Source organism: Denticeps clupeoides, unplaced genomic scaffold (assembly GCF_900700375.1).
Source record: "Denticeps clupeoides unplaced genomic scaffold, fDenClu1.1, whole genome shotgun sequence".
NCBI classification, from domain to species: Eukaryota; Metazoa; Chordata; class Actinopteri; order Clupeiformes; family Denticipitidae; genus Denticeps; species Denticeps clupeoides.
In genome coordinates, this window is record NW_021629747.1 from 14,481 (window position 1) to 38,693 (window position 24,213).

The window sequence follows — 24,213 nt, forward strand, 5'->3', positions numbered from 1 at the left end:
CGTTGATCCTGCGCACGGATCGGCGGACGCGGGCTGGCGGTACATGCCTGCAGGAGTCAGTGTTGTGCCGCTTTTACGAAGCGGGGCTGGATTGGTGCAGCCAGGGACAAATTGGCGCCATTTTGAAGCCGAAAGGAGGATCATAAGTGGCAAAAGAGGCGATTGGCGGCACTTCATCAAATAAGGTACCGATTATTGACAATTCGCGTTCGAATTGACAGCGGCCGGCGTCGCCGACCCGGCGCGAGTTGTGGCCGCGGATAAAAACGCGGCATTGATGGCAGATCCGATGCGCAGGACTCGCTTCTTTTTTTTTTTTTTTTTTTTATTTGAGGGGGGGGGAAGCTAGCCGTGTAGCCAGCTAGCATTACTGTACCAGCGATGTCCATCCTCCGGCTGCCCGCGAACCCGTGACACGTTCCCCGCGCGGGCGAGTCGTCCGGAGCGCCGTGGGGGCAAATCGACGCGCGTTTTTTCGCGTGGGACGCGGCAGCGTGGGGCGGTTTTTGGCTCCCCCCGCGATAAACGTGGGTACCTGTTTCCATTCAGACGGGAGCGCGTTGCCGAGCGTAGAACCCCCCAGTGCTAACTAGCGGTAGCCGACCGTGCCGCTGGTTATAACTACTCGCCCCGCGGGCTGACTAGCAGCGGCCACGCTCGCCCGCTAACTAGCCGCTGGCTACGGCTAACTAGCGGCGGGTTAATGTGGCCGAATGTTCTCGGCGAGACGCGACGGGTTGGACCGGAGCGCTGCCCCGCGTCTCCCGCGCAGCGTCCTCGCCGTCGGCGCCAGTTCGTCCGCGGGGGCCGGGTCGCCGCTTTCTGTTCGCCCGGACACCCTCCGTGGATATACGGGTTCGTGTTTTTTTTTTGTTTTTTTTTTAAGACCGCGGAGTCGTGCCCGGTTCGCGACTGCTGGCGGGGGGGAAGAAGGGGGCAGCGAGCCGCGAGTTGTCAAACGCGCCCGGCTATTGTTCGGCCAGCGGCTGTCACGCTCCGCTTTATTTCCGTCCCGGTTTCGACAAACAAGTGGCCCGCGTCGGTGTCGCTGTCATGTCGCGACTCCCCGCAGCGACCGCTCGGTGGGAATGTGGGTAAAGACGGGGGTCCGGCGCTGAACTCCGAGGGCAGGGCAGGTGGGCGTTGGGGCTTCTGCGGCCACACACTCACACACGATAAAAACACTCACACACACGGATAAAAACGTCCTGTGTGTGTGTGTGTGTGTGTGTGTGTGTGTTGACACCCACTGGAGTCGTTTCTGTTTTGTAGCTTCATACCATCGTCGTATCAGTTGAGTCTCTACCTTCGGAGATACCTCAACTCCAGACACATTAAGTGGTAACGATAGTAAAAATGGGTAAAACACTCTCGCAATGGACCCAGGTTCGAAGCCCACTCGCTACCATGGTGTCCCTGAGAAGGACACATAACCCTGAGTGTCTCCAGAGTCTCTACCGATTGTCGCTCTGGATACGTATGTAGAAGAGAAATAAATTTTATCCAGTGGGGACATTTATTTGTTCGTGATGAGCTAAACCTGGCATCGGATGAGACTTGGCGTTGCGTGGTTGGGAAGTGTTTCCCGGTAATCCAGTTGTTCTCATTGGCTTTGTCCTGAATCGGAACATTTATTAAAGTTGTTTTTCAAGAACAGTGACCGCTGCCCGAGTGCTTTTAGGAATTGGAATTGGAAGTTATTACGGTCCTAATAAAATAGTCAAAAATGGTTGAAAAAAACTGATATGATGTGAGGTCATTAATTCTAGGCTGGTTATTGTTTCCCAGTGTTCACGAGAATCCTGAATCGCACATGACGTAATGTAGGCAATTAGAGCTCATTTTTATTAAATATCTGACCACAGTTTAACCCCCCCCACCCCCCACCCTTTATTAAATTAGCCAATGGAAAATGCATTTTGACTTTTTTTTTTTTTTTTTTTTATATCGCTGCCTTTTTGAAGAAATGACCACTTTAACATTGCCGCCCTTGGAATACTGCAGAGTGAACTGTCTGTGTACTGGTGCTGAATTGTGTAATTACGCCGTATTTCCTGGTGTGCCGTGGCAGCAGCCGGCCGCTGCGATAAAGAGAGTTGTCAGGCTGCAAATGAATCCTTTCAGGTTTATTCTCCTTCCGACTCTGTACGAGCAATGGCTGAGCGCTTCAACACCTGCACGCATGGCTGTAATATTTTCCCATAGCGTGATGTGTTGATTTTGATTTCCGACAGTGCCGAGTGTTGTTTTTGTGCGTTTGAATGACGCATCCCTGCTGCTTTCTGTCTTTTTAAGTGGGAACACTGAGCGGAGAGCATGGCTCACTCCAAGAATCGAGCCACCGACGGCAAGATCACCTACCCTCCGGGGGTGAAGGAGATCTCTGATAAAATCTCCAAAGAGGAGATGGTGCGGAGGCTGAAGGTGAGAGACCCAATGACAGGAAAATCAACTAAAACAACTTCCATTTTTTGTTTACAGCAAAATGACGGAATACGTATTTAACCGAAGCGCATTCAGATTTCTATTTACAGACCGAGTTTTTACGCTCATTTAAAAGTCATGGAATTTTCCAGGTCTTGAACATTTTTGGAATACAAAATAAACATATAAAGTCATTGAACTCTGGCTTCATGTAGTGAAGTACGATCATGTGTCTCCTCATGGAGATTACAGCTGATGATCTATGCTCGACTCTGTCATAAATTTGACGTTTTTTTTTCCTCTTTCCGAGATTTCCGAGAACATCTGGTCATGAAAATTTGCCTAAGAGTTATTGAGAAGTCATGGAAATAGTTTTGTAAAAATGTGTAAGAACCCTGTAAGGGATTTGGAAAGACCGCTCGGTTTCCATGCAGCACTGATGTAAATGAGCGCAAGTTTAAAAGATGCACCTCGTTTGTGCAGATGGTGGTAAAGACCTTCATGGATATGGACCAGGACTCCGAGGAAGAGAAAGAGCTCTACCTCAACCTGGCCCTGCACCTTGCCTCCGACTTCTTTCTCAAGCATCCCGACAAGGATGTGAGACTCTTGGTGGCCTGTTGCCTTGCGGACATCTTCCGTATCTATGCCCCAGAGGCACCCTACACGTCACCTGATAAGCTCAAGGTAAAATAGAATAATTTTTTACAACTTTCCTCCACCCACATAACTTCTATCTATTTGAATATGTTACAGGACATTTTCATGTTCATTACGCGGCAGCTGAAAGGACTGGAGGACACCAAAAGTGCCCAGTTCAATCGATACTTCTACCTTCTTGAGGTGTGTGCTGAGTGACATCATTGGTTTTGGATGTCACCTTTTTCCTCTCCTCATTCGTTCGTTTTCCCCAACAGAATATTGCTTGGGTGAAATCTTACAACATCTGCTTTGAATTGGAAGACAGTAATGAGATCTTCACGCAGCTTTACAGAACCCTGTTCCAAGTGATTAAGTAAGTGTACATATATAAATTTTTTATCTTTCACAAGTAGGCCGTGCAAAAAAACGGGATGCATGCGGGCGCCACGAAGATGTCGGATGTGTGCATCTGTGCGTAGCGTGGCGCCGCTGCCCACAAGTGTATAGCTGCTGTATTTAAATGAAAGCAGCCAGCTATTTATTATGTTCTAATGAGCTGTCATCCCCTCGCCTGCCAGCTATATTATTTTCCTCGGCCCGATCAGATGGCGCTGATGCTGTTGGGTCCCTGGTGGGAGGGGCTTATTGCTGTAAAGATGAATGCAAGTTACCTCTTAAAACCCGACCCTGGTTGGAAAAAGAAGGGTTTCCTGTGTGTCCCCTTTTTCCTTTTGTGTGCAGAATAATGATGAGATTATTTTTTTTTAGTAGTACTGACGTTGGATGCTGTGGTGTTATTTGATTCAGAATGTGTTATTCATTAATAATAAAAACATTTATTTTCCTTTTTAGCAATGGGCATAACCAGAAGGTTCATATGCACATGGTGGACCTCATGAGCTCCATTATCTGCGAGGGCGACTCGGTCTCTCAAGAGCTGCTGGATACCGTTTTGGTGAACCTCGTCCCAGCACATAAGGTACACAGGACAATTCCTTCTGCAAGTTTGGCTGGGATTTACGAGGAAATTGGTTCATCAGAGAGATTTTTCCAGATAACCGACGCCTTGTCTTTGACCGCACAGAATTTAAATAAGCAAGCATATGACTTGGCCAAAGCACTACTGAAGAGGACTGCTCAGGCGATAGAGCCCTACATTACCAATGTGAGTTATTATTTTATTTTATTTTTTCTTCTTTCCTCTCTTCGGTGGTAGATTTCCGTACAGAAAAATATACAGATATGGTACCGACTGCACCACGGTGATGTGAGCATTGATTGAGTGTCTCATTGCCTGATTGTGAAGCACTGCATTCCGCCCGGGCACATTAATCATTAAACCCCACGGAACACGCGCCGTTCACACCTTCGGGCGTATTCCCCGCAGTGCTCATTAAACCCAGTGTAAAGCAAAAGAGAGTGTCATTATTTTAGATCTCGTGTCCTGGTGGTTGAAGTTAGTTCACTGTGAAATGCTGTGTGGGAAACGGCTCAGAACTCTGCAGAGAGCTGTTGCTCGCGGCAGTCCGTGGATGTGTGACGTTTCTTCCTCTTTAGTTTTTCAACCAGGTTCTGATGCTGGGAAAGACTTCAGTGAGCGACCTGTCAGAACACGTCTTTGACTTAATCCTGGAGCTGTACAACATTGACAGCCATCTCCTGCTGTCTGTTCTCCCACAGTTGGAGTTCAAACTCAAGGTGCTGTCATTCTCTGTGGTAGACAGTTCTGTTGCCTGTAGTTGGTATAAGCCTCAGTCTGCGGTTTGTTTTACTGTCTCCTCTCTTATAAATATTATACATTTGTTGAAAATGTGATTTTACTTTCTATTCCATCTTTGGTATTCAGAGCAATGACAATGACGAGCGTCTTCAAGTTGTGAAGCTTTTGGCCAAGATGTTTGGAGCAAAGGATTCTGAACTGGCAACACAAAACAAACCCCTTTGGCAGTGTTATCTTGGAAGGTATAATATGAATCACGTGTTCAAATGAAATGTATTTTCTTTAATCTTAAGTGATTTTGGAGGGAATGTAGTATGGAAATGTCACCACTGCACTGTATGGGTCTTATAAAACCTGCAGTGACCATCCACGTAAGGATAGGGGTATACTGTGTGCAAGCTGTATTTCATACCAACTTCAAACAAAACTGCCAATGTTCCCAATGTTCCCTTATTTCAGAAAAGTGGCAAAATAATATTTTCAGGAACTTTGTAATGAATATGAAATAATTGAATGAAAGGTAATTAAAGGCATGTAGACTGAAATGATCAAATGATCATGAAATATGATAGAAAATTCAAACTGCAGGTAGCGGTTGGCAAAAGTCTTTACAAAAGCATTACATCTTATTGATTGGAAATTACACAATACCCCACTCCACCCACAACGATGTCGCCTACAACCTTTGTGCATGCCGCATGGCTTGGAAAACACCTACGTGTTTTGTGGTTGTGATTTGAAAATAACTCAATACTTGAATAGAGCCCCTTGACTCAATTAATATCCCAAATAAGGTGCTGAATAGATATAATGAATGTTTGTTATAAAAATGTGTGTTAGGAATTCCTGAGAGAAACTTTTAACATAAAGATTATCGCTTTAATGTTTTTTCTGCCTCCTGGTTTTGTTTTAGCATTATAGGAGGCATTTTTGATATTTTACTTTTTTTTTTTTACTTTACTTTAGGTTTAATGATATTCATGTTCCCATCCGCCTGGAATGTGTGAAATTTGCCAGTCATTGCTTAATGAACCACCCTGATCTCGCAAAGGACCTCACAGGTATCTCGATTATAATGACCAAACATTATCCTAATGTAAAGAGGTTCACGAGAGATTTTGTTGTATGTAACTGAAAGAGATTTTTTTTCTTGGTTTGTAGAATACCTGAAAGTGAGGTCACATGATCCCGAAGAGGCAATCAGACATGATGTGATCGTGTCCATTGTGACCGCTTGCAAAAAAGACCTGTCCTTGGTGAATGATCAGCTGCTGAACTTTGTGAGGGAGAGGACACTAGACAAGAGAGTATGTGTCTGTCAAAATACATATTTCTTTCTTTTTAATTAATTAATTGATTGATTAATGTTGACTGCCTATGAGTATTTTCTACGGAGCAGACGTCATGGCGTGCAGGCGGTTTCACCGTTTTCCGAGCAGTCACGCACTTGTTTTAGATTCAGCGCCTTGCTTCTGTGATGCGGTTTACATATTCAGTTTTTCCTGAGACCCAGTAAAGTATGAAGATTTATGCAGACCTGTGTGTGGAAATAGACATCAGATTGCATCTTTGAGGCGTTTTTACTGAAAGATGCTGCCAGAAGTCTGCTAGGCACCTCCTCAATTTATTGCGCCGGCGGTAAAATCACGGCGAGGCACGAGGGCCTCAGAGATATTCTGAGCGATTCATAAGCCACCTGCTCTGCGTCAAAACTGCACCGAATAATAGTGTGATGGAAATGTCACGCTGTTTTCTGGCGGTGAACGATAATGTCTGATTCGGGTTTCATGGTTTAAAAATGGAGCACTTGGGATTTTCTTTTAACCTCTTAACATTTTAACATTTCTCTACTAATGGCAATAATTCTTTAACTATGCAGTCTTTCGTTCTGCAAATCATTTCTGTGTAAGAATACTTTAAATTAAACTGTCAGTGTGTAGTTTTTTTTCCTGCTCCAGTTTTATGCCTCAGTGAAAATGGAAATGTTGTGCTCAAATCCATCAGTTGTTATATAATACAGTTTTCCCAGACGTGATGTATGTCTTTGTGTTAAAGTGCGTCACTACATAATAGAATATGTGTACTAGGAAAAGCGTTTTATAATTTCTCATTCTACTCTTAGATCAAGATAGCAGGTTACGTTCCATCATGGACAATATGCCCAGTTCCCCCTCCCCCACCAAAAGGAGGAGGAAATTGAACTAGAACTTTCATTTCTTTACATTCTGACATTGTCAGACAGGTTTTGCTGGAAAACGTAATTGAATTTGGCATGCACGTATGAATGGTTTGTCATAAACTCATCTCGGTGTGCAATACACGGCTGGCTTTCGTGGAGCATTAACTCCACATTAGCTTCAGCAGCACATTTATTAACTCAGCATGTGATCCCAGGGCTCACTGAAATGGTCTGCAAAAATATACAATATATTTTGATGGGATTTCGTGTAATTTTTTTTCCCCTCTCTTATAGTTAACAATAATTACGTTGAATATAAACCTGCTTAGGTTTCAGTCCAATGCAAACAAATGCACAGGACTGTTATTGCTATACACTTAAATGCTGCTCCTCTCTAATTCCCTTTTTGACCGTTCATGCCATTTCAGTGGAGGGTGCGCAAAGAGGCCATGATGGGTCTGGCTCAGATCTACAAAAAATACTGCCTGCAAGGTGAGGGAGGGAAGGAGGCAGCCAAGCAGATCTCCTGGATCAAGGACAAGTTACTACACATTTACTACCAGAACAGCATTGACGACAGGTGGGTGAGCTTTGCAGGCAGCACTGTTGGAGATGTGGTTCCCATTTATTTATTTATTTATTTATTTTCACTCTTCTCTTATTTATCCCCCCCTGAAACCCCCACTCGGTGTGACATTATGGAATAATCATGGCTCCTCTTCCGTATCTGGTTTGGTGAATAAGTGCAGTAAGATTGTGCAGCAGTTTAAAAGCAGCAGCAGTGATGATGTAGTGAGGATTAAAATGATGATGTTGATGGGGATGATGCCAGTGTCTGACCTCATCAGTCTGCTGCACACATATGCTGGATCTGTACACCTTGAACAAAACACCCCTGTGGTGTTAACCGTGTTAAATGAAGTTTAGGGAGCCTCAAATCCAGGTCGGGTTCACACAGAATAATTTTTTTTTCTAATACATTCTGGTGAAAATGATGTCCGTTCGGTGTGTCCCCAATGGAGCATTTTTTGAGAAGCACTGTAGCCATCCAGTTTTATTACGATGTGCTCTCTCTGTGTGAGGCAAGTGCTTTCCTTAAAATAAAAGTAATTAAAAAAATTTTTTTTTAAATTAATATATATATATATAAGGGTCTACACAACATTTGTAATGCCTATTAAATCCACGGCAGATGATAATAGTGCTTTTGTTGTGCCTCATTACTGATGTGGGAACAGTTTTATAATGGGAGCATCAGCAGTGCACTAATTTCATGACTACACTAGAACGTTTTAGTGAATAGAGAAAAGCCTGTTTGGATTTAGTTTGGAGCTGTTCAGTGTTCTGCGATTTTCATGGAATAAGAGATGTGTTTTCCTGACAGGTTGCTCGTTGAGAGAATCTTTGCTCAGTACATGGTCCCTCACAACCTGGAGACGACAGAACGGATGAAGTGTCTCTATTACCTGTATGCCACTCTAGACCAAAATGCAGTCAAGTAAGCAAAGTAAATCATTGCCTGTATGTATATGTCCTCCTGTTGGACATAATATTAATGATTTCGTTGATAACATTTGTGTCGCAGAGCTCTAAATGAGATGTGGAAGTGCCAGAACATGCTGAGGCATAATGTAAAAGACCTGCTGGATCTGGTGAAACAGCCCAAGGTAAGTCATTGACTGAATCATTACAGCAAGTAGCCAATCATTGAAAAGCCTCCCTGAGGTCATTCGTTAGCATCCACACTGCAGAGCTCACCAGCCATGCATGCAAAGATTTCTTTTAGTTTTGATGAAAACATTTTTTTTTTCCCCTTCTCTTTTTCAGTCGGAGTCGTACAACAAGGCGGTATTCTCAAAGGTCATGGTAATCACAAGTGCGTCTCCCTTTTTTTCAGATAATTTTTCTAATAAAGTCTGTGTGGCGCTGTTTTATCCTGTCCTTGGTTACACTTTAGACGAAGCTTACTTTGAACCCTAGTTTTTGGACAATCAGCTTTTTTAAAGTCTGTTTTCTTTTATTAAACAGGGAATCTGCCAGACCCTGGGAAGGCACAGGACTTTGTGAAGAAGTTGGCCCAGGTGCTGGAGGAGGATGAGAAAATCCGGAAGCAGCTGGAGACGCTGGTCAGCCCAGCCTGCTCCTGCAAACAGGCTGAGGGCTGTGTGGTACGAACGTCCTAATGTTCAAAAAGAACAAAGCATCATGCACCTGATGTGCCTTTTTTTTTTTTTTTTTTTTTTAACCTATATATATATGTATGTGTGTGTGTCTTCCCACAGCGAGATATCACAAAGAAGCTCAGTAGCCCAAAACAACCCAGCAACCCTTTCCTGGAGATGGTGAAGTTTCTGCTGGAAAGAATTGCTCCTGTGCACATCGACACCGAGTCCATCAGGTACTGTTTTTGTGGGTTACTGTCTTTTTAAGGTTATGTGGGCACAGACTGCCTGTATGCCCTACTTATCTCAACACTCCCCCCCCCAATCCCTCATGCCCCAGTGCCCTTATCAAACAAGTTAACAAGTCCATCGAAGGAACAGCCGATGATGAAGATGAAGGCGTGCCGACTGAGCAAGCCATTCGTGCGGGGCTAGAGCTGCTGAAGGTAAAGCCACGTCTCAGTATAATAAGAGGACTCGTGAACGTTTGTGGGTTTAAGGGAGACCAGAGAGACGAGGCCATAAATCAAGAAAAGCTCGCACGTACACCACTTTTCCTCACACATCTAAACAACAAGTTTGCACATAGAGCACTTTCTCACGTATCTACACAACAAGCTCACACATGCGCTACTTTATACTCACTATATTCATGCACACTATATCCTTCAAAAATGTGTGATGTGCACGATAAATTATGTGAATGCTTGCGTAGCAGAAGTAATATGTTTGCAAAGAAAAGGGTGTGTGAGAGCTAATATTATAATGAGGACCATGCAGAGAGCATTTCTATTGGCCAGCCCAGCTTTGGACATCCAGACAACACAGTGACTGCGTATTTCACTTTAAATGCCGCTAGGCGGGCTGCATTACCCTTAATACGGGAAGTTCAGTGAGGCTTACAGTCAGGAAATCTATTTTAGAAATGAGCGTTATAAGAAATCTGTATGTATTGATCTCTGTAAACTATTAGAAATATTACCAATAGTACCTGTCTTGCCCTACACCGTATTCACATATATAATTAAATTAATGGCTTGACTTGGTGCTTCCTCTCGAGTGCTTCCTGCTATTTTCCCACGATGGTAGAATCAGCTGTGGCTGTGCTGTCTGGATATCCAGAACCGTGGGCAGGGACCAACCGGGTGGGCTGGCCAATGGCAGTGCTCTCTGTACAGTCCTCATTATACTATTACCTTGCACACACCACTTTTTTTTTTCAGCCACATACTACTTCTGCTGCGCACACGTTCACGTTGTTTATTGGTCACATCACACATTCCATTTTTGAAGCATACAGTGTGTATAAAGTAGTGTATGTGTGAGCTTTTCTTGTTACAGACGCATAGTAAATTTATTATATTGTGACAGGCAGAATGTGGGAAATCTATAATATCTTTTAAGTATTTATGGACCTTCCATTGGTTACAGGTACTGTCCTTCACCCACCCTGTGTCCTTCCACTCGGCCGAGACGTTTGAGTCTTTGCTGGGCTGTTTAAAGATGGATGATGAGAAGGTTGCTGAAGCCGCCCTGCAAATCTTTAAGAACACCGGGGGGAAACTAGAGGAGAGCTTCCCACACATCAAATCGTGAGTCTCTCAATGTGCATTATTAACAGTGAAGAAGTAGTGACTGTCCCTAAGCCACATTCAATTATTCAATAAGTGTGTATTCTTTGTAGCATGAGCCTGCAACTTGAAACAAAAATGCTTCAATCAGCAAAAGTGCCGGGATTGTGCATAATTTTTCTCTTTTTCTCTTACTGCCCCCTAGAGTCTTACTGCCCGTACTACAGCACAAGGCCAAGAAAGGCCCTCCTCGACAGGCCAAATATGCCATCCATTGTATCCATGCAATGTTTTCCAACAGAGACACACATTTTGCACAGATATTTGAGGTAATTATTTTTTTTAAAGCATCAGAGAACTAAAACGATGTTTGAAGACTGATAGCAGTTTACATCTGTTTTCATTCTCTTGTTTTTTTTTTTTTTTGCATTGGCTACAGCCTTTACACAAGACATTGGACTCTGACAACATGGAAGCACTTACCACACCTCTTACTACTCTGGGACATTTGGCCATGTTGGCACCAGAACAGTTTGCGGGGCCGCTGAAATCTCTGGTGGCAAACTTCATAGTCAAGGACCTGCTCATGAACGACCGGGTGAGGTTTGGTTTTGGCTGGGGCTCTGAGTTAGAGTGGGCATACGCACCTTCTCCTGTTTGATTTATGTTGAGGTGACATTTTAATATCCCTTCTGCAGCACTGTGCAGTTATTTGACTGGCTTGTTTGTCTGTATGCCTCCTGCATGGAAGCGGATATTCATGATGTTTATGTGCGTCAAACAGACTCCCGGCAAGAAAACAACCAAGTTATGGGTTCCAGATGATGAGGTTTCTCCCGAAACGCTGGCAAAGGTAGGACAGGATTTTGAATGACTGTTCATCTTGTCTTTCTGCAACTCTGGCTGAGCTACCATTTTTGTGTTTGTGTTCAGATCCAGGGCATTAAGCTTATGGTGCGCTGGCTTCTTGGAGTGAAGAACAACCAGAGTAAATCTGGTACGTCCACGCTGAGAATGCTAACAGCCATCCTTAACAGCGATGGAGACCTCACAGAGCAGGGAAAGATGGGGTAATTAATTATTATTATTTTTTTTTTAATTCTTGCCATTTGGCACTGTGGAAACACTAATAAGAAGTCAAATTGTGATTGATTGTGGTAGTTCTCAGAAATGATCTTTGTCCATGCAGAAAACCAGACATGTCTCGCCTGCGCCTGGCGGCCGGCTGTGCAATTCTCCGACTGGCCCAGGAGCCCTGCTACCATGAGATAATCACCCTGGAGCAGTATCAACTCTGCGCTCTCGTCATCAATGTAAGAGGAGCTTGCAGCCATGCTTAATATAGTGTTTATTAGACGTTAATATAAATGGATATGTTTTCCCTTGTCCTAAAGGCCATTAGAAGATAATGGCTTTTGCTCTTAGTTAATCAGGTTGCCATGGTTCCTGATTTCTTCATTTTAACATCACAGTGCTTGAGAAGGCACTAGTTCAAATGTAAAACCAGGTCACAAAAATGGTTTATTTTATGCAGGAATTTTATTTTATTTTTTTTATGTTAGGATGAGTGTTATCAGGTACGTCAGGCCTTCGCTCAGAAGCTCCATAAAGGCCTGTGTCGGCTGCGCTTGCCCCTGGAATACCTGGCCGTGTTTTCCCTGTGTGCCAAAGACCCAGTGAAGGAGCGGCGGGCACATGCCCGTCAGTGCCTGGTCAAAAACATCAATCTGCGGAGGGAGTACCTGAAGCAGCATGCAGCTGTCAGTGGTGAGAATATGCGCGTGTCTGTGTGTTTTTAAGGATTATTTTCACCAATAAATAATATAAGCATTATATATTTTTAAAAGGCTGGCACACAAATGTGTTTAAGGTGTTTGTATTAGAAATGTTTTATTTTCATGCCACACCAATGCATGGAGGTCAGCCTGGATTAATTCTATTGTACACTAATATCTCACTGTACATGCATTCTATTCTATTCCATAATGCCATGTACTAACGACTTTGTTTTATCTCCTATTAGAAAAGCTGATCTCGCTATTGCCAGAGTATGTGGTGCCATACGCCATACATTTGCTGGTCCATGACCCTGACTATGTGAAGGTGCAGGACCTCGAACAGCTCAAAGACATTAAAGAGTGAGTACAGTCTCCTCTCAATGGTTAATTGACCTAACACACACACACTGAAATGTGAATGAGCAATTGTGCATGTCATTGTCCTTCAAACAGGTCCTTATGGTTTGTTTTGGAAATTCTTATGGCTAAGAATGAGAATAACAGCCATGCGTTCATAAGGAAAATGGTTGAGAATATCAAACAAACGAAAGATGGTCAAGCTCCGGACGATGCCAAGATTAATGAAGTATGTACTAAACATTAACAACTTGTCCATCTATGGATGAACAAATGCATCTCTTCATGATATGAATTAATTAACTAACTGTATCCTTAGAAACTGTACACTGTTTGTGACGTGGCCATGAACATAGTCATCTCCAAGAGTACCACGTACAGTCTGGAGTCGCCAAAGGATCCCGTCCTACCAGCTCGTTACTTCACGCAGCCAGACAAGGTAGTGATTCAGCCATTTTTAACACCATTCCTTACTATTGTACAGTAACTGTAATATCCTGCTTCCTAATACTCTGTTTTTATATTTTCCAGAACTTCAGTAACACAAAAAATTACCTTCCACCAGAAATGAAGTCTTTTTTCACGCCAGGAAAGGTAATTTTATTTCTCCTCCCCCAAAAGCTTACTTGTGAAAAATAGTTTATGTCTGAATTCCTTTATACTTGTTTGCCGGTTTGAACAGCCCAAAGCTGCAAATGTCCTGGGAGCTGTCAACAAACCCCTCTCAGCTACGGGAAAACTGCAGACCAAACTGTCACGGATGGAGACCAACAGCAACGCCAGCAGTAACTCCAACCCCAGCTCCCCTGGCCGCAGCAAAGGAAGGTTCGTCCCTGCAGATGCTCTACTAAAGAGGAACTATATCAAGCGCCATGCAAATTGATCTCTGACACTGGTTTATGAATCCTTCCAGGCTAGACAACACAGAAGTGGACCAGAGTGAGAACGAGGACATCACCACAAAGACTGACATGGACAAGCCCAGAGGGCGCAAGCGCGGTCCCGCTTCAAACCAGGAGGACAAATCACAGGACTCCAAACCTAAGCGGGGCCGCAAGAAGGCAGCCAACACCAGCATGGAGGAGCCTGAGGAGTCTTGGACCGAGGACAGCAGCCTCGCCGAAGCCACCATGGAGATGGAGGACGAACAAAACAGCCCGCCCAAGAAGGGGCGCCGAGGACGGCCGCCAAAATCTGCCGCACCAAAAGAAGACACTGCTCCCAAGGGCAGGAGGGGTCGCAAAAAGGCTGCCCCTCCCCCGGAAGAGGATGTGGAGGAGGATCAGGAAGAGGAAGAGGAGGAAGATGAAGATGCCAGCAGTGAGAACACAGAGGTCAAGGCCAAACCTGGAAGGCCAGGCAGGGGACGGAGGGCTGTGTCCAGGTGAGTTAGCCAAACAGGGGGAAATCAATTCAGAACTCTGCATAATTCTGCACGATTGGAATTCTGCATTACTGGCTGGTTTTAAAATATGGCCTGTCATTACTGAATAACAGAGAAATCGAGACTGAAATGTCAATTAAAGCTCTTCTGCTAGTTTGTACTTCCCAAATGTAATTGGAAATACTTTGTTTGCTTGTAAACTTGTCACCCGTCTGTAGTAATTGTTACATCAGCAACGCTCGTGTAGATCAAAAGCCGCCTCCTCTGCTGTCCGCTTCAGAATCAGCTGGTTTTATGGTCCGTCAGAGTAGCTGGTTTCTCTCTCAACCCAAACATTTCTCATTACAGAGCTGAGGAAGCAGACGAAGCAGTCGAAAGCACGCCGCAGAAAAGAAGAGGACGACCTCCCAAAAACCCGCCGCCAGCTAAGAAACCTGTGTATGTTTCTCATTTGTTGCATGTGTGTGATTGTTGCCTCCTCATTTTTATAATTGAATAAAATTTGAATTCAACCATTTAGGAACGAGAACAGAAAAAGTCAGTACCAGTGCTCAACATATTATAGAATGCAGTCATTCTGCATTTTACAAAACTTTAGAACATGTCAAATACATGCAAATCCAATGTACATGATACAATATCAAAGGGCCTTACTATATGCTAAAAAATGATGTTCAATTCTGCCGCATGAACAAGGCGGAGTCAGGGAAATAAAATGCATCGAGTGCAAAGCACTTCTTTTGTATGGAGTGGAACACATGGATTAATTCTGTAAGCTGTTCACTTTGACAAAATATTGTGTTAATCTTGAACGCTATTCCAGAATCATTACAGCAACATTCATTTATTTATATTAAATACATTGCTTTAACGTTCATTCATTATCCCTCATTTTAAATGTATCTTTTGCCTTCGAGTTCTCAGGGATATGTTCAGAGGATTTGGCAACCTTTACTGGGAACACATGTTTCAGCACTAGGGCTGCTCAATTTTGCCAAAAACAAATGAGTGTTATTTTTGCCAAAATGTAAATCATGTTATGTAATTATAAAATTATATAATTACTCATTGACCTTTTGAAACAACCAGTCTATTGGCATTAACTGGATTTTCTTCAGAACTACACAGTTGAAAATGAATAAAATATGAAAGTAATAAAAGTGAAAGGTTATATATATACATTTTTATATATAAAACATAATAAATGAGCAGGCATGACCCATGACAAAAGGAGGACATCATTGCAAACATGAAATGCAGCAAAGTAAATACATTTCTCTTGTTGTTTTTGTCATTGCTGGAGTCAAGTCAGCTTAATCCAGCCTCATTAATATCTGTGCAATGCTTGTGCATACTGATCGTTAAGGCATTTTTTTTTTTAGGGGGGTATTATTTATTAAATTGTATTCCCTCTATTAGTGGCGGGCGCTCCAGAGCATCCAACCAAGAGTCTGATGAGGAAGCTGAAACGTCCCAGGAGAACGTGGAGGAGGAGGAGCAGGAAGACAAGAGCCAAAACAGCTCACCTAAAGTAAGGCCAGCTCAGTTTACAACCGCTGGGATTTGGAGTCGGTTTGTGCCGCTCGCCCCCAAATCCGTCTTTTTCCTCTGTATTTGCAGGTCCGGCGGAAGACCACGCGGAGAGACAGAAGATGAGAGAGCTCAATTCAGTGACAATGAGGAAACGCCCTGTTTGGTATGGTCTGCAGAAAGCCCCCCTGTGCCGAGGGGAGACGATATGGGACTTGACCGAACCATGCATCTGCTTCAGCTGTACTTTGCTGTCTTTTTGTCGTACGCTTTTGCCCCCTTCCACACACACACACACACAAGTCACATCAACCATGACTTGTGGTTCATTTTGCATTGTTATGTATGCCAGCTCTGTTGATCTTAACCAATTTAAAGAAATGTAAATAGTCTGGGTCCTTTTTTTTTTTTTTTCCCCTCCCAAGTTTAGGGTGGCGACTGTATAGCTTTTATCCTCCAGTTTTAAAAAGGCACCAGCTGAGCGAATTGACTTTTAGCAGTACTGTACCTGTCAAGTGTTTTTTATGTATCATTCTGTACTGTGAAAACATGAAACCATTTTGTAGTTCTTTTTTTATTTGTCTGTCCTTTTATTATTTCCACTTTAAACCTTTTCATTTGTGTACTCCTGTGTGCATAATATTATGCATGAGCAAATGTGCCTCTGCTGGGGGAAAAAAAAACTTTAAAAAAACCCATACACCTGTTGAAGATGGAAATCAAGTCTTTGTTACATTTTACAGCTCAGTATTGATTTTTATCAGTATTTTGAGATGGATAGCAAGCAAGGTACAAGGACGAGCATTTGTTTTAATATTGGCTGTGCGTTGGAATAAAATGCAAATTAATCTCAAATCAGTTTTTCTTTTTCAGTCTGCTGAAACAATAAAGTATTCTATATAAATATGCACTTGCCTGGGTATTTTGAGGAAATCTGTGTTTGCAACACAGATTTAATTGGAAGGAACAACATGTTCACTCATTATTCAAAGGAGCAAATGTCTGTTGGGGTGAAAATGCTGTAAATTTTAGTTCATATATCAAAAGCAGGGTCTTCCATTCACTATATTTAAGATGGCTTCCACACAACTGACAAAGAGGTTCGATTGTGTAACTTGACCCCTTTATGCAGGACTGAGAGCTGCTTTGCTGCTTTAGAGCTCATGAATATGCTGTAAATCATGGCACTGTACCATGTAACGCGAATCGGAATTTGCTAATCAATAGACATTTAAACTAACTATTGTAGTAACCAGAAATTGCTATGCTATGGATTGTTTTTAGTTTTTTTTAAGTAACTGATTATAAGGGGTAACATTTAGTTGTTTGTTGTTTCAATCAAATTAAAGCTGGAATTAAAACTTAAATATACAGACATTATATATATATACACACATATAAATACACATACAGTACAGGCCAAATGTGTTCAATGTGTTTTCTTTATTTTCATGACCATTTACATTGGTAGATTCTCACTGAAGGCATCAAAACTATGAATCAACACGCGGAGTTATGTACTTAAATAACTGAAAACATCTTTTATATTCTAGTTTCTTCAAAATAGCCGCCCTTTGCTCTGGTTACTGCTTTGCACACTCATGCCATTCTCTCGATGAGCTTCAAGAGGTCGTCACCTGAAATGGTTTCTTTTGTTAAGTACATAACATATATATATATATATATATATATATACACACACACACACACACACTTTGTTCACTTGGCTTAAGACTCCTTCCTGTAATCACATCTGTAGAGCAATAACCGTAGCACACATCTCCAAATTCCCAGATAACAGCATCTCTAATAAAAATCTCCAAGGGAACCCCGGGACAAAACAATCCTGACAGTCCTGTCTCCCAAACAAAGATGGGGCTGTGGGTGACACACACACACACACACACACACACACACATATACTGTTTTCTATAATGGTGTTTACAGAGCGGAACGTGGAGGAAATTAATATTCTGCACTCGTGTCATGGAACGTTCTATTATGACGGGGTCACGTGACGCCGCCGGCCAATAGCATTGGCGCGTGTGCAGACGCGTTAGGCTTTTTTCCGCACATCTTTCGCTCCTCGCTTCCCCGCCGTGGAAAGAACGATCGGAAGAAAGAAAGTGCCCCGCGCCCGTCCTTCCGCGTCCATGGCAGCCGCCTGGCCGGTTCCCGAGCTGCCGGCGACGGGCGAAGCCGACGCCGTCGGTATCTCGCACCGGGTGCTCGCGTCGTTGATTGGCGTTTCCCTTCAGATTTAATGTCTCTCATTGGTCAACTCGCGGCTCAGGGCAACGGCGGCTGAGTGCGTGGAAAAAAAAACTTTTGCGAAAAGCTGGCCATGCGGGGTAAGTGTTCGCGTCTCGGTCACGCGCGCCGTGCACGCGCGATGCAAGTTCGGATTCAGCGCGCGCGCGCGTCTGGTCCGGGTCTGGTCCACGTCAGGACCGCGTCTGGTCCGGGTCTGGTCCACGTCTGGTCCGGGTCTGGTCCCCGTCTGGACCGCGTCTGGTCCGGGTCTGGTCCACGTCTGGTCCGGGTCTGGACCGCGTCTGGTCCACGTCTGGTCCGGGTCTGGTCCACGTCAGGACCGCGTCTGGTCCACGTCAGGACCGCGTCTGGTCCACGTCTGGTCCGGGTCTGGACCGCGTCTGGTCCACGTCTGGTCATCTTTACATCCCTCAGGCGCCTCCGTGTTTAGGAAGCGGCTGCACGTCCAGGTTTATTAGAGTTCGAGTTTCCGCTGCAGCAGAAATCGGCCATGGCGGTGAAAATGGTAGCAAGTTCTGTCTGTTACAGTAGACAGGACTGTACCATCTCACCTTAATACTGAAGCACACTCATATTTACTTGTAAATCCCCGAATGCCCTTTAAGCCTTTAAACACACGTTTGTAGCAAATATCTGTGTGTGTGTGTGTTTAAATATCAGCCATTTGAGTTGGTCTTCTGTCCTCATGCACCATAGATGTGGGTGTCTGGTCGCCATCTAGAACATTAGAACATCATCAAGAACGTAAGGCGATGGCTTTTGTGACCCGTCCTTTTGCCTCCTCACGTGTTAGGCCGCTGCCATGAGCATCATGTCTGATTACATAATCCCCGCTGTGTGATGAATGTCTGGGCTGTTTTTTACCGGGCTGACCGTACAGTGTGGACGTTACGTAAGATTTCTGTTCCCTGTACACACAATGATCGTGGTCCAAAAATAGCCGCCGTATTAAAGGATCTCTGGGACGATCCGCCGGGGCGGACGGTTTGCTGCAGGATTTGAATACAGGATTCAGGAATTTAAATGTCGGAGGTCCGCGCCAAACGCTCCGGTGTGTCTGTACTTATTTGTGGCAGTGGACGGCGCGGCGGCCTTTAATGCACTCTGTTACAAGGACAAGACCCACAGGCCTGTTTCGGGCCGTACTGACACGTCGCCCAAGGGACAAGTCCTCATCGGTCAGACCGGAACAGGCAGGTCCGGATAAAGACATCATGCATTTAATAAGATCTTTATTTTTTTTACATTTCTTTCTTCACTGTCCCGAGCTTGTGCACACATCAACCCCCTCGGTTTCCATGGCTTCACCCCGTGATGAAATTCCACGGGCCGGTCCGCATATTTAAGTTCGGGGTCTGGCGGCAGTATTGATTGGATTGACTTCCTGCCGTTTGGATCCGGTCGATTGGTCCAGCCCGGGCAGAGTAGCTTTGAAGCATCCGGCCGCCTTCGCCGGAGCTTCATGCCGCTGCCTTTCACATCGGTCTAACGCTCGAGAGCTTCGTCCTTGACCAGCTCACTTGATGCTGCGATTCTGTTGTCTGTGAAATGAGGAGGTGATTTATGCAGCGCCGCTGTGCCACCGGATCGCCGTATACATGGCGGTGCTAATTAGCTCTGTTTGATGTGCCTTGATCTCCCAGGTCTGGAACATCTGTCTTCCGTGCTCTGAAACTCGCCTCACGTGACCCGGACGGGTCAGTATCGGTCACGGCTGTCACCGCTCATGGGTGGCCCGCCAGCAGTAAATACTGCGCTCTCGCTAGAGTGACCCGCCCTGCCACCGGGCTGACTCGGGGTCCGGCCGGAAGATGGAGGAGGCCGCGAACCAGCTGGAAAGGGACCACGTGCACAGCGTCTACGAGAAGATCGCGCCCTACTTCAACGACAGCCGCTACAAGGCGTGGCCAAAGGTGCGGCAGTTTCTGCTGGAGCAAGGGCCAGGCAGCATCGTGGCTGATGTGGGTAAGTCCATATTTTCAAGAACACTTGTACCTATGAATACAGATATTTTGGTTCCAGACGGAATGTGTTAGAACTCCCCCCCGTTGTACTACTTTGGTACAATCTAAAATGTTAGTTTAGTCATTTCTGGATATGAATACGATGTGAAGACCGTTTGAAGTGGGTAGTAGCCTAGTGGGTAAGACACTCGCCTGTGAACCAGAAGACCCAGGTTCAAATCCCACTTACTACCATTGTGTCCCTGAGCAAGACACTTAACCTTAAGTTGCTCCAGGGAGACTGTCCCTGTAACTACTGATTGTAAGTCGCTCTGGATAAGGGCGTCTGATAAATGCTGTAAATGTAAATGTAAAGTGGGCGGACAGATTTAACATGGATCAGTGTTGCGGGAACGTGGTACAGGAATGGACGCCTTCACGCGGCTTAATACACATAACGCGATAGCAGACCAGTACATAACAAGACCCCATGATCCAACGGGCATACGTTTCTTAACACGCCACAGGGCAATCAGGAGCACGACGCGGAACCGGAGTACCGCCCCCAGAGTCAGATCCCCGGACCCAATTCGCTGAACAAACCTCTGCCACCCTTGACCTTTCGCTTGGGTACATCCCCGTAACGTCGAGCATAGGTTTTTATACAGCACAGTGGCCCCCATGTCACCACCCACATATCTGTATCAAACAATTCGTCAAACTTCACTCATCCGTGTTCATAGGTTGCGGTTGGTGCGTTTCGTAGAGTTCCAGAAACCTGCAGGTCATGTGGCTCCACCGTCCACCTCGCCTAGATTTCGAAGATGGACAGTAGGTTTAGGAGATGGATGGGCGGGTGGGGTCGGAGCTTAAATGCTTAACCAGTGGGAGCGAAATGTACCAGCAGTGCTTCTGTTTGTGGCGTCGTGTTGCCGAGAGCTTCGCACTTCGTGCTTTTTCATTACTGGCGCCGCTTGGAGTTTAAATGCGGCGAAGAAATGGAATAAAATGAAACTGAATTATGCCTCGGCAGTTTGGCATCAAACCAGCAACAAGCTGTTCATTAAGCCGCCCGCTGCACCCTCACCAGGCTTTACTTATAAATAAATATATATATATATATATAATTTTTTATTTTTATTTTTTAAAAACGTTCCCTTTCACACCGTCTCCTGCAGGCTGCGGCAACGGAAAGTACCTGCACATCAACGAAAGCGCGTTCAAGCTCGGGTGCGATGTCTGCCGCCCGCTGGTCGACTACGCCTGGTGCCAAGGACACGAAGTGCAGCTGTGCGACGGGCTGCGCTTACCGTACAGAGACGGCTGCTTCGATGCGGTCCTTTCCATTTCAGGTAGTTCGCGCAAAAACACCGTTACTTTTACCGCACGTAGGGTCACGTGTGGGGTGGGGGTGGGGCAACTAATCCATACAGCAATTTATTGTGACGCCTCCTTTGGTGATGCACTATCAATACATTGGTATGGAGTATTGATTTATCAATAAAGGCGAACCTGTGAAACGGTCGTGATCAGCGGTCGTGCGGCAGGGGACGGCTCTCGAGTGACGACTGGCTGGTAAAACACCCTCCTGCTGAAGACAAGCAGCATGACCAGGTTCAGGGGGTAAAACCTGGTGGACCAGCGAGTTTGACCAGCTTAACACGTTTTTTTTTTTGTTTTTTTTTCAGCATAACCACCTCAGACACACTTTAGTAACTATTGTCATGGAGGAATAAAAAAATGAGCCCAAACTCTAGATTTGCGCCGTAATTAACCCGTTTTTTTACACGTAATCATGTACTCGTGCAGTCAGACCTTTTGTCACGGTGAATCACTCTTCGTATCCTGTTAATGAAGGGTGCTTGGGGTGGAAAAAGGAGGTGCGTTACCAGGTTACAGCAGTCAGATGTAGTTTTTTTTTTTTGGGGGGGGGCTGCTCCTGTGCCGGGTCACCTGGCAACGCTGTGAGGCTTCGGGGAATCGCTCACGTAACCGTTATGAGATTTAGCGGCTCCTGAAAAACAAGTCTATCTGGGTCAGATGGTGTCAGGAATGTTTTAAAATGAAAATCCGTTCTTGTCTTGTTTCACAGTTATCCATCACTTGTCCACCAAAGAGCGGCGGGTTCGAGCAATAAAGGAGATGGCGCGCACGCTGCGCGTGGGAGGCCGCGTCATGATCTACGTGTGGGCCATGGAGCAGAAGAGGCGCAGGTTCGAGAAGCAGGACGTTTTTGTTCCCTGGAACCCGAACCCTCCCTCCTCCCCGACGCCGGACCAGGCCGGCCGCAGGAGCGGGCGGCGCGCCGCGCCTAGCGTCAGCGAGGACGGTGACAAGCACAGGAAGGTGAAGAGCACGTCGTCGATGCTGGACGAAGGCGAGGCCACGGGAAGCCCCCAGCAGAGCAGCCAGAAGCTGTGGTTCTTCTCCAGGTCTCTGGACTCGGTGCTGGACTTCGGGAGTCTGGCTTTGTCGCGCTCTTCTTCCAGAGAGCTGAGCTCTTTATGCACCCCAGCCGAGGAGAAGGATGGCTGTACGCCTGGTCCTAGGGTTAAAGGTGGAAGGCTCATGAGGCAGGTGTCGAACCTCTTCTCTTCCAGGAGTAGCCTGGAGGAGGACGTCTTCGACTCTTCGTCTGACCTGCATGGGGCCTGCGGGACAAAGAAAGAGGTCCACCCCGTCTCGCTGGTAGAGGAGTGCTCAACCATAGCTCTCCCCGACCTGGTCTCCTACCAGAGGAACTGGTCGGAGTCTGAAGGTGCAGAGGATGGAGCTGTGGAGCGCCATGAAGAGCACAGGCAGGGCAGCTCAGCGTGTGTGGAGGGAAGCGGTGAGGTCGGGTGGAGTAGAGAGAAGATGAGCGACTCCTGCCTGCGCTATTACCACGTGTTCAAACAGGGGGAGCTGGCAGAGCTGGTCGAGAACCACGTGGAGGAGCTTCACGTCCTCTACTCCTGCCTGGACCATTCCAACTGGTGTGTGGTTGCTGAAAAAGTGCAAGTTTGGAAAATTTGAGTTTTCATTTCTTTTTTTTTTTTTTTTAATATTTGTTTTTTCATGACAGTGCTTGCTTGTCAGTGTTCAGTATGACAATACACCAAAAAGCAGAGATTTTAAAAGCATTTTAACAATGTTTTAATTTTTAAACGCTGCTACCGAAGAGACAATTGTCTCTAAAATAACGACAAGTGTTGTGCACTGTAGTCCAAATACATATTTGCCCTGCACTGTATTTTAAACCATTTATGTGATTTTATATATTTATTTCTATTTCTTTTTTTACAACAATAATTCTTCTAGTTTGTTTACATGTCTGGCTAATGCACAAAAGTGCTGAGCACATAAAGGTTGGAGCACATAAATCCCCTCGTTTTATTTGTATTTTTTGGGATTTCCTCAGGCGTGTGTGTGTGTTGTGTATTGATGTGTGCTGTCTCAAGTTTTTAGTCTCACCATCGACATGCGATGTAACCTCCCGCTACGTAACCATGCAAACCCATAGTCCTGCGTGGGTTCGCTGCTCCACAGATTCTGACCGATTCCTGACTGTTGGATGCTCGGTGCAGCTGTTCCAGAAGCTGGCAGGAGGCCAGTGAGCTTTGATGCGTTGAGCTTTTTTAAAGAGATGTCATGTCAGATGTCATTTTAAGTGGCTCTGTGTTTTTAATTGTTTTGTTCTGACTGAAATAAATTCACTATGTTTAATAACTAAGCATATCGTTCTTTTATACAAATGTTGACTTGAATGCTGTACCATTGAACAGTTGAACTTTTCTGCTGCTTTTATACCTGCATTAGAATAACAGGATTCTAATGAGAAACTGACAACTGACATGGTTTCATTGCACAAGTCGTTCCAAAATTTACTCGATTTGCCCAAAGTAGATATTCAACTTGTAAATACAGTCAGGGGAAATAATTAGAACCCCTTCTGATTTTGTACTTTTGCCCACCTACAAAGAACTGATCAAGTCTATCAATTTAATGGTTTGTTTATTTGAGCAGTGACAGAACAATAACCCAAATAATCCAAAATAATGCATACACATTTTTTTTATTATAAATTAATATGCATTTTTGTGAATTAGAAGTATTTGATTCCCTATTAATCAGTAGGGGATCCCAGTTGATCCCTGGTAACAAGCTGACATTGGGAGCTTCTCAACTGTATAACCTGTATAAAAGACAACAGTCCATAGAACCAAAAAAAATTCCATAATCTGCACCATGGCCGAGACCAAAGACCAAG

General features: G+C 44.9%; 2 protein-coding genes across 7 annotated transcripts; both read left to right on the top strand.

The window, feature by feature from the left end:
• The first annotated feature begins 63 nt into the window (after nucleotides 1-63).
• Nucleotides 64-16,602, top strand: LOC114773238 (sister chromatid cohesion protein PDS5 homolog B-like). Of its 5 annotated transcripts, XM_028965755.1 has the most exons (35): nucleotides 64-185; nucleotides 2,296-2,424; nucleotides 2,908-3,111; nucleotides 3,181-3,267; nucleotides 3,342-3,439; nucleotides 3,919-4,045; nucleotides 4,151-4,231; nucleotides 4,624-4,764; nucleotides 4,913-5,028; nucleotides 5,753-5,847; nucleotides 5,948-6,093; nucleotides 7,394-7,545; nucleotides 8,350-8,463; nucleotides 8,551-8,632; nucleotides 8,793-8,841; nucleotides 8,994-9,133; nucleotides 9,248-9,363; nucleotides 9,468-9,573; nucleotides 10,559-10,719; nucleotides 10,904-11,027; nucleotides 11,138-11,296; nucleotides 11,483-11,551; nucleotides 11,632-11,768; nucleotides 11,888-12,011; nucleotides 12,261-12,465; nucleotides 12,722-12,836; nucleotides 12,930-13,062; nucleotides 13,153-13,272; nucleotides 13,365-13,427; nucleotides 13,516-13,658; nucleotides 13,747-13,819; nucleotides 13,883-14,217; nucleotides 14,566-14,655; nucleotides 15,637-15,748; nucleotides 15,838-16,602. In XM_028965755.1, exons 2-35 carry the CDS (start codon nucleotides 2,317-2,319, stop codon nucleotides 15,871-15,873), a joined length of 4,161 nt encoding a protein of 1,386 aa, XP_028821588.1. In that variant the 5' UTR covers nucleotides 64-185; nucleotides 2,296-2,316; the 3' UTR covers nucleotides 15,874-16,602. The 5 variants fall into 5 exon arrangements, with proteins under 5 accessions (XP_028821588.1, XP_028821583.1, XP_028821584.1 ...); XM_028965750.1 differs by having other exon boundaries at nucleotides 65-185; nucleotides 13,747-14,217; XM_028965751.1 differs by lacking the exon at nucleotides 64-185 and adding an exon at nucleotides 385-527 and having other exon boundaries at nucleotides 13,747-14,217.
• A 1,181-nt stretch (nucleotides 16,603-17,783) lies between these two features.
• On the top strand, nucleotides 17,784-23,672 carry LOC114773241 (probable tRNA methyltransferase 9B). 2 transcript variants are annotated; one of them, XM_028965760.1, is made up of 4 exons: nucleotides 17,784-18,098; nucleotides 19,665-19,986; nucleotides 21,143-21,316; nucleotides 22,057-23,672. In XM_028965760.1, the coding sequence occupies exons 2-4, from the start codon at nucleotides 19,833-19,835 to the stop codon at nucleotides 22,977-22,979; spliced, it is 1,251 nt and encodes a 416-aa protein (XP_028821593.1). In that variant the 5' UTR covers nucleotides 17,784-18,098; nucleotides 19,665-19,832; the 3' UTR covers nucleotides 22,980-23,672. The 2 variants fall into 2 exon arrangements, with proteins under 2 accessions (XP_028821593.1, XP_028821594.1); XM_028965761.1 differs by having other exon boundaries at nucleotides 18,093-19,218.
• Nucleotides 23,673-24,213: the final 541 nt, after the last annotated feature.

Bases quoted from the DNA above. Each gene is read 5' to 3' on its own strand.
- LOC114773238 (XM_028965750.1), top strand. From the start codon at position 2,317: ATGGCTCACTCCAAGAATCGAGCCACCGACGGCAAGATCACCTACCCT. The intron at 11,769-11,887 runs GTAATTAATTAT...TTGTCCATGCAG, and splicing joins ACAGAGCAGGGAAAGATGGG to AAAACCAGACATGTCTCGCC. The intron at 14,656-15,636 runs GTATGTTTCTCA...TCCCTCTATTAG, and splicing joins CCGCCAGCTAAGAAACCTGT to TGGCGGGCGCTCCAGAGCAT.
- LOC114773241 (XM_028965760.1), top strand. From the start codon at position 19,833: ATGGAGGAGGCCGCGAACCAGCTGGAAAGGGACCACGTGCACAGCGTC. The intron at 19,987-21,142 runs GTAAGTCCATAT...CGTCTCCTGCAG, and splicing joins CAGCATCGTGGCTGATGTGG to GCTGCGGCAACGGAAAGTAC. The intron at 21,317-22,056 runs GTAGTTCGCGCA...CTTGTTTCACAG, and splicing joins TGCGGTCCTTTCCATTTCAG to TTATCCATCACTTGTCCACC.